This window comes from Lathyrus oleraceus, chromosome 5, assembly GCF_024323335.1.
Source record: "Lathyrus oleraceus cultivar Zhongwan6 chromosome 5, CAAS_Psat_ZW6_1.0, whole genome shotgun sequence".
Lineage (NCBI taxonomy): Eukaryota > Viridiplantae > Streptophyta > Magnoliopsida > Fabales > Fabaceae > Lathyrus > Lathyrus oleraceus.
The window spans coordinates 127,013,869-127,023,537 of NC_066583.1; the positions used below are offsets into that span (position 1 = coordinate 127,013,869).

At 35.2% G+C, this 9,669-nt stretch overlaps 1 protein-coding gene across 1 annotated transcript; it reads right to left on the reverse strand.

Moving 5' to 3' along the window:
* Positions 1-625: 625 nt before the first annotated feature.
* On the reverse strand, positions 626-1,249 carry LOC127079191 (uncharacterized). Its single transcript, XM_051019612.1, has 2 exons — positions 880-1,249; positions 626-834 (listed from the first exon to the last, which is right to left on the reverse strand). Exons 1-2 carry the CDS (start codon positions 1,247-1,249, stop codon positions 626-628), a joined length of 579 nt encoding a protein of 192 aa, XP_050875569.1.
* Between the last annotated feature and the right edge of the window lie 8,420 nt (positions 1,250-9,669).

A 9,669-nucleotide genomic window follows, 5' to 3' on the forward strand; every position in this document is an offset into this window, starting at 1 on the left:
TTTTTCTTGTTGCGGTGTTGAGCCTTCTATAATCAATACATATTCTCCAACCAGTTACTGTTCGAGTGGGTATTAATTCATCTTTCTCATTCATTATTACCGTTGTTCCTCCCTTTTTTGGCACCACATGCATGGGACTCACCCATGAACTATCAGATATATGGTAAATCAGACCTGCATCTAACAATTTCACCAATTCCTTTCTTACTACCTCTTTCATTGTTGGATTCAATCTTCTTTGCAGTTGAACCATTGGTTTATGATCATCTTCCATCAGTATTTTGTGCATGTATATTTTTGGGTTGATCCCTTTCAAGTCCTCAATGGTCCATCCCATAACACTTTTGTATTTATTGAGCACATGTACCATTATCTCTTCCTCTTTTTGGTGTAACCCGAAACTTATGATTGTCGGACAATTCTTTGCAGTGTCCAAAAAGACATATTTCAGATTCTAAGGTAACTGCTTCAACTCTATACCTTTTTCTGATTCCTCTATGCTCCTTGCTTATTGTGGTGCTTTTAAATCCTCCCACCATTGTGGTTTGGATCTTGGCCATTGAGGTTGTGCTTCCAACATAGCTAACACTTATTTCTCTATTTCATCCTTATTCTCTTTTATTTCTTAAGCAGAAAGGCTAAGGACTCTTTCTAAAGGCAACTTAAATATTTGGTTCTGAATAGACTGAGCAATCACTATGTCTAACACCTTAACTATATTACTAGTCTCCACATCATCTTTATACCTCATAGTATTCTGGACATCAATTTTCAATTCTTCATCATAAACCTTAAGGGTCACAGTTCCATCCTCTATGTCTATCATACATCTTCCTATTTATAGAAATGGTCTTCCTAAAATAAGTGGAATCTCTTCACCTTTAGACATTTCAAGAATCACAAAATCATCAGGAAACATAAACTTGTCTATTTTTACCAGAATATCTTCTACTATACTATAAGGTCTCTTCACTGAGTGGTATATAAACTGAAGTTTCATTCTGGTATCCTGAATAGTACCAATGCCTAACTTTCTATAGATAGAAAAGGGCATAAGACTCATACTAGCTCCCAAATCAATAAGCGCCTTCTTGAATTGTATATCTCCAATAGTGCATGGAATGGTGACATAGTCCATATCTTTATCTTTCACATGAATCTTCATACCTTGCAAGATAATATTGCATGTTTCAGTCAAAAGTATAAGCTCAATGTCAGTGGTGCGTTTCTCGGAGATGATATATTTCATGAACTTAACATATATAGGCGTTTACTCGAGTTCCTCAAAAAAGGGATATTCATTTCAAGCTTCTTGAACATCTCTAGGAACTTCTCAAAAGTATTTTCATGTTAATCCTTCTTCTTTGGTCTTTGGGGATATAGGAGTTGGATGACAAGTTCTGGCTCTTTCTGTTTTTCCTTCTCAACCACTTTTGGTGTGACCACTTCTTCAGGACTTTTCTAATTATCCTTAATTTCCAGATCTACCTATAAAATAGGTTCTTCTTCCATTGATTTGTCTTCAAGACTCTCAGTTGTTTTCCCACCTCTTGTTATCATAACATCCACATTGTTAGGTTCTCTTGGATTTGTCACAGTTGCACTAGGAAGGGAACCATGTGCTTGAGAACCAACTATTTTTTATGATATCCGACCCAAATGAACTTCAAGGTTCTTATTAGAAGTTGTATTGTTCCTTTGGTTGTTTCTTGTCCATTATTGGAATTGGGAGTTTTGAGCGGCCATCTTTTCAATGGCTATTTCCCAATCTTCCTTCTTGGGAGCTTGTTGCTAATATTATTGTTGGAATTGATTCTGGTAGTTTTGTTGGGGTTGGTACTGTTATTGATTATGATATTGAATAGGACCCTATTTTTGAACATTCCCGTGCTAATATTTCTAGGAGAATTTTGGATGATTCTTCCAACTTGGGTTGTAAGTATTAGAGTAGGGATTGTTCTAATTTAGATAATTCACTTCTTCTGTTTATTGCGTAATAGCAACACAGTGCATGGAAAATGAGGACCACCACAAATATCACAACTAACAGCTTGAACCTGTTGAACTTTAGCCATCTGTTAAAAACCTAAATTCATTGCTTTGAGTCTTATTTCAACTTCACCAGCAACTCGGTCTTCCATTTTTATACTATAAATAACAATTTTCAAATCTATGACTCCCTCTAGCTTGCTTGTACACCTATCATACAACTACAAGTGTTTATTTGCAGTTATGGCTTCTATTATCTTCTTGATACCATTGGCTGTTATAAAGTTAGATGAGATACCAACAATTGTATCAATCAGTTGTTTAGTCTTCAACCCGAGCCCATTAACAAACACCTGCATCTGTTTAGTTTGATCTAAGTTGTGAGTAGAACAAGCAATAAATAATCTCTCGAATCTCTTATAAGAATCACCCATTGATTAACCTTCTTTATGCTTAAAGTTCATGATATCATATATTTTCCTGAGAAAAACTGAAGCAGGAAAATACTCATTAAAAAGGTTTTTTCCATCTCTTCCCAAGTGGTGATGCTATCAATTAGAAGAGAATAAAACCATTCTTCAGCATCTTTAGATAGGCTAAACGAAAACATTCTCAACTTTTTGGCTTCTTCAGAGTGCCCATTTATCTTTAAAGTAATAATCATAGTAAGAAACCTTAGCATATGTTTGTTTGCATCTTCATTAATTTTTTTCAATGAAAGGTCTTTTCTCGATTGACGGATAATGGTTGGGTGCAACTGAAAATTTAGAACATTCACCGGTTAGTTAACTATTATTAAACGACCTCCTGGGGTGTTTGATCTTCCATAATCCCTAAGAAGTATTTCTTCTTATGGTGCAGCCATAACCAGTTCTTCTACTTCTCTATCTGATTATGTATCTGAGTGGGGCTTTATATCTGAATGGTCAGAGTTGATTACCTCTTGATCTGTCAGTCTTGCTTGCCTGGCTTGTCTAAGCCAAGCGTGCAATGTTCTTTCTGGTTCTGCGTCAAAAGGAAAATCAGCTGAGGATTCTCCTCGCATACAAACATCAGACAAATATTAGTAGTAATAGAATTCTAATATAAATAATAATAAAACTGAAATAAATTTTTTAGTTGCAGAGAGCCAAAATTTTAACTAAAATAAAACTATGAACTCTATAATCTTTGACAGTCCCGGACAACGGTGCCAAAAACTTGATCGGTAAACTAGCAAGTGTACTAATCTTTCAATGTAGTAGCAAGGAAAATTCCGGAAATATCAATCTCCAGGACTGCATGGCGATACAGTGTCCATGCTCTAAATTAGTTTTAAAAACTTGGGGGTTTTGGATTGTTGTTTTTAAAATAGAAAATAAATTCCAATTAACAGTAAATAAAGCATTTGAACAATTTGAAAATAATATAAGTGAATATGCTAGGGAAAGTGTATGATTGGAGTCTTCAAAAATAGTAACCTGACCTTGCAACAATTTATTTTAACAATACTGACTACCGGTCCTTAAGGGTGTTTACTCCTATGTCCTTAGTGAGAAAACATTTAATCATTCGAATTAACTCATATGTCCATAGTGAATTACTGAAAAAATTAAGAATTATTTTAATCAAGAATATTCCGGTTTCCATAGGGTATCCCTAGTCCTATATGATATATACTATGAAATACTCTCAATTGAGCGCTCACAATAGTGATACAGCCTAAATAGTAACCGTAAAACAAACTCAATATTTATGAAAGAGAAAACATTAAGAACAAATTGAAAGTAAATCAAATATCATCAAATTATTGTCATTACAAGGTTTAAATCAGAATTATCTCACAAATCCGAATCAGGAACACCCCCTAACATTGGGGGGTTTAACTACTCATAATGGTAAAGAAAAACAAAATAAAAGATGTAGACATTACAAACTAATGGATGAAAAGAGGTATTCAATCACTTAGGGTTCATGAAATCCTTGATCCACCATAAAAATATGAGTTCTCCATCCTTCAAAACGTGTTCTTGCAGTGAAAATTCGTCTAACCCTTGGAAATTCACATTTTTCAACAAAATAGGTAAAGTTTGGGCTTTTCAGATCTAGTCCGTGTCATACGCGTATGGCCTTATCTAGTATGTGTATGACATAATTTTTCTCTACCTCATACGCGTATGGCACAGGGTAAGGCGTATGGCCTAGCTGGACCCATACACGTAAGGGTCTGGCCTACCTTTGGGTGCCTGCGCTGGGAGCCCCCATACGCGTATAGGTCACCTCATACGCGTACGGGCAGGGGACTGCTTTTTGGGTCTTCTATATTGTTACATTTATGGGGCTTGGTAGGGATGAGTGGTCATACATGTGTGATATCCCTCATACACGTATGGGCAGAAGATGTGCAAAACTCTTTTTTTCCTTCTGCTCATGCATTTTTGTCTGGATCCTCCTCTAATCAATTTCCTCTTGATTTTTCAGACTTGTAAACACATGAAACACTATCCCAGGTGCGTAAAATTACTCATAAATAATAAAACTACAATAGATCAAGACATGACCGAAATCTACTAAAAATAGACCTATGCTACTATCAAACAAACAATAATTCACATGCATTTGACATTCAAATGATGATAAATATAACATAAATGGTGACTAATCACACGACATGCAGGCCACATTTACATAGAGGCGACATTCAGAGATGTCATTTTTCCACCTTCCTATAAGTAATATGACCATCACCTTGTATGACGTCATATGTCTCCTACATCTTCCAGTAAGTGGAAAATTACTGGGCCACAAAAGGGTCAGTCGAGAGAAATTTGTCGAGATGATGATCACCTATTTGGGGGCTGACCCGACTAAGGAGAAAAATGAGGTAGCTGACACCAAAGGTGCTCATTCTAGATTTAGGTTTTTGGAAAAGCTTTACAAATACCACTTGTAGTGGGCTAAGGAAGTGAAGGTGATGATATGCATGTCGACTATAATCAGATTTGTGCGTTTTCTTGGTTGGCACGTCCAATTTTATGGACAAGAGTGTAACTTATGTCGATGTGCTATACATTAAGTACTTCATCTATTTGATGGCGACTCATAAGTACAACTAGGGGGCCGCTTGTTTGGTCTACTTGAACTCGAAGCTGAGAGAGAGTTGTCTTTGGAAGGCAAAGCAAATGATATGGAGTTGCACACTTCTTAGGATAATTTACTGTTACTAATATTTCCATAATTCATTTGTTACATTTGATATTAAATATTGTATCTTGGTAGCCTGGTATTTATAGCTAAGTGAAAAGTCAACAAATTGAATGGTCAAGCTACGTTGACATTGCTGAGTACCTATAAGCTCAAGCCCGAAAATTCAACAGAGTGGCTGTTTTAACTCGTTGGTTCAACTAAGTTGCAAGGGGAGTCAAAAGCAATAATGGTTTGGAAGAGTCTCAAGAACAAATACACAAGATTGGGATCACTCTCTCTTCCAAACATGTTCAAAATGTTGAAAGATTACATAACAACCTTTCGAACGAAGTTGAAGTCGACACTTTTAAATGTTAAGGACTTAGGATATTTCTAATTCCTAAGACTTAGTGATTTGGAAATGTGCCCACTTTTTGACAGAGGAAATTAATGCCTTCAGTGATGCTTATCGCTAGTTATCACCATGTTATGGTTGGTTTTCAGCAGCTACAGCCTTGAAGATGCATGAGGGCAAGTTGGAAGACGAAAGCCTAAGTAGTGGGACATATGTCAGATTTATAAGGTTTAACTGGGTTCAACGATTTCCTTTATAATAGTATATAATTCAATCTCATGCATTGTAATCAGGGTCAAAAATTCTCATTAATTTCTTTTTAGAACCAAAGTACCCAAGTCACGGAGCGAACATGTTGTGAGACATGTGAGTCTGTGTCCAACAATTTAAACTTTTTGCAAATCTTTTTGTATTCAAAGAATTTACATTAAATATCATTTACTTCTTTTACTTTATTTTTCATTTATTGCCTTTATTCATATTCTATCTTTTGAATTCAATTTTTCGTTATCCAAACGTTTATATCCAAGTCACACACACTTTTCACTATAATTTGTCTTTGCACAAGCTGTCTTTTAGATTTTTTGAGTTAATCTTTTAAGTGAACTAAACTCATTATTGTTTAATAAAAACACCGGTAAACAAATTGGAATGCCTAGTGGGACCCTTTTGTGTAAAGAGTTTAATTTTTTACAAAAAAATTGTATCTCTTTTGTCCAAAAAATTTGTTATTTGTTTATGAAATGGCTTTGGTTGTCGAGTGTGTCTGCGTTTGAGGAGTGGCAAATTTCTTCCTGAAATGGCATGGCCACCATCTAAGAACCTTCCCCTCCCCAGAATAATGCTCTGAACTTAAAAGAATAACCAGTTGAATCGATGATGGGCAATGTAGGAACTTTAACTTCTATTGGAGAAATGACTACTGTTATAAGTCAGATACTGTATCACCATAAATGATAGCGTCCTTACCACAAGTAACAAGCGTTCCCATAACTCCTAGGTTTATGCAAAATATGACAGGAGACCAAAGGCCTCCTTTTCCCTCGAGTTTCACATTACCTCAAAATGGTAGGGAACAACCATATGGTATGCCGACTGTGATGATGGCAAGCCTTCACCCTAGTGCATCTATGTATGTAGATAATGCAATGGATACTACATCCCATGTAAATCCATACTTAGCATCAAGGTATGTGATTAATAAATTTGGTCTCATGGCACAACCACCGGGAGGGTTAGCGTATATTACTTCAAGGATGACATCCTTAACCAATAAGTTTATCAAGTCTGTAAGGCAACAAATGGACGAGAGTAATCACTAAATGGTTAACATGTTGACACAATAAATAGCCATAATGTGTAGTCCTTTGATTCAAAACACTAACCACAGTTACCAACCGTTTGCACAACAGATAGGTAGAATCATTGATTTCTTTGGTGCTCCTCCAACACCTATTTAGCAAGTGTCCGATAACCCAATACCACAACATGCAATACCTATCAAACCACCCATAACTAGGGTAGTAGAGGGAAACTAAGGCCAAAATGGCCCTGAGGTAGTAATGGTATATAAGAATTAAGATGTCGACCAAGTAATTATAAATGGCCAACAAAAAAATTGGCGGGACAAAAGAATATAACTAATGTGGTTGAACAAATTTTTGCCCAAAATGGCCTCAATATTGGTATGCATAAACCAAAAATTTCCTATACACTAACCGATCATGTATTGTAGATTGAATTACCAAGGGGTTGGAAAATCTCTAAGTTTAGTAAGTTTGCAAGGGATACTAATGAATCCACTATCGAACATGTGGCACGATATTAGTCAGAGGCAGGAGACATAACTAATAATGAGAATTTGAAGATGAATTATTTCCAAATTCTCTCACAAAGATGCTTCCACAAGGTTTACCACCTTACCCCCACGTTCCATATGCAGTTGGAACCAGTTAGAAAGGGTATTCCATGAACAATTTTACATGGAACAATCCAAGATTAGCCTCAAAGAGTTATCTAGTGTGAGGTGCAAGGTGTCTGAATCAATAGATGATTACCTAAACAGGTTCAGGATATTGAAAGCAAGGTGCTTCTCTCAAGTGCCCAAACATGAATTAGTCAAACTGGCTGCATGAGGTCTAGATTATTCCATTAGGAAGAAATTAGATACCCAATATTTAAGAGACATGACCCAATTAGCAGATAGAGTTTGATAAATTGAACACTTAAAGGATGAAAAGGCTAGGTCAAGCAAATACCATAAAAAAATAAAAAGTAGCCTACGTCTAAATAGAAGAATTTGACTAGATATCAGATACTATCTGTGTCAAAGAGGGTGAGGTTAATCTGGCAGAGTTAAAGTCAGAGCCACCTTAAACTTGTAAGTTGTTGAAACCTTTAAACAAGAAGAATATGTTGGAACAAAATTGATTTGTACTATATCTATAAGGTTTAGATGTTAACAAAGTATTTAAAGAACAATAAAGTATACTAAAAAATGTTCAAGTGTGCATAACCATAAACTAAAATTTCTAAAGAGAACCTAGTACAGGTATTGAGAATGGATATTTAAAGAGAAGTAAGATCCAGATTCTGAAAGATCGGAAGCTTAAGACAAGACTATGAAGATTTAGACTCTGAATGAAGTCAACCTCTAAAGATCCAGAATCTGAAGAGTCATCTTCTGAAGATCCAGACTCTGGAGACTCAGACTCTAAAGATCCATTCAATTCAAGGATCTAGGAGATTTTTATAGGTCATTATCAAACACTGAGGGCATTTTGTCTTCTTCTGATCACATGAAGACTTACACAAAAATCTTCATAAGATAATTGGGATGCAATGTATAATTCCTTTTGTAGTAAACAAATTTAAAATGAGCTTTCAACAATATTAAGCATATCAAGAAACATCTCAATGTCTCTGGATCAAGCTTCTTAATGATTCTCTTGTGCAAACTCTTCAATGAATATTTTATTTGTCTCTATATAAGGAGCTGAAGAGTTGGAGAAAAATAATGAACCTTTAACAATAAAAGAGATGTTACCCTGCCAAACAAAAATCACAAGTTTAACTTAGAATTTCTTAACACTTGTTTATTATTAGAAATTCTTAAGTCATAAAGAGTATTTATGTGTTGTATTTTGTCTACACCTCTGATTGTATATCAAGTGTATTTTTTCATAATCTCTTAACTGTAAGTTAGAGTTTAAGAAGTATCTTGCTTGTATGCTTAAGCATTTGAAGTCTTTGTTAAGTTCTTGAGCATGTAAAGTCCCTTGCTTGTGTGATTGAGCATTAGAAGTCTCTTACATGTGTGTTTTAACATTAGAAGTCTATTTCTTGTGTACTTGAGAATTAGAAGTCTCTTAATTGTGTGTTTGAGCATTGGAAGTCACTTGCTTTGTGCTTGAGCAATTGTAACCGATTTTGATTATAGTGAAATCTTGGAAGTGCAAGGGGACTGGACTACTCTCGATTTGTGGGAGGAACTAGGATAATTATTTGTGTATCTCTTTCTTTCATTTCTATTTCTGAACTATTTTATTCTGCTACTGAACACTTAACTTTGATTCAGATTCTAGACCGTGTGTTCAGAATCTGATAAGAGATTTTTAGAAAAAGAAAGAAAAACCTAACACAATTCAACCCCTTGTTGTATTTTTCTCACCTTTAGTTGCCATCAGAGCATAATTTGTGCTTTTAACACTTAACCATAGTACAAAAAGACCCTGAGACAAAAACACGACCAATATGTTTGAAACCTCTGGTCCTAGAAACACTACTATTATAAACCATGATTATAGTACCTCTGAAAAGAATAACTATACAGCTAGACCTCTAACTTTCAGTGGAGACTCTATATAGTTTGAATGGTGGAAGAGTAAGATGTACACTCACATCATAGGTCTTGATGATGAGATGTGATACATTTTTGAAGATGGCATTAATATTCCAATTAATTGATTATGAATGGTAATTGATAGAAAAATTCTCACACATGCTCAAAAGAAGACTTATAGGAAACATCACAGAGTTATAGTCATTTTGCTAGATGCTCTACCTCACTCTGAGTACATCAAGATTATTGACAAATATACTGCTAAAACCATCTTTGAATCCTTATGTGCTACATATGAAGGAAATCAGCAAGTAAAAGA

What these genes read in the sequence shown, in the direction of transcription:
- LOC127079191 (XM_051019612.1), bottom strand. Translation starts at nt 1,249, where the DNA reads ATGAAATATATCATCTCCGAGAAACGCACCACTGACATTGAGCTTATA. An exon ending in GATTCTTGAAATGTCTAAAG is followed by an intron (nt 835 to 879) that starts GTGAAGAGATTC and finishes TTCTATAAATAG; the next exon opens with GAAGATGTATGATAGACATA.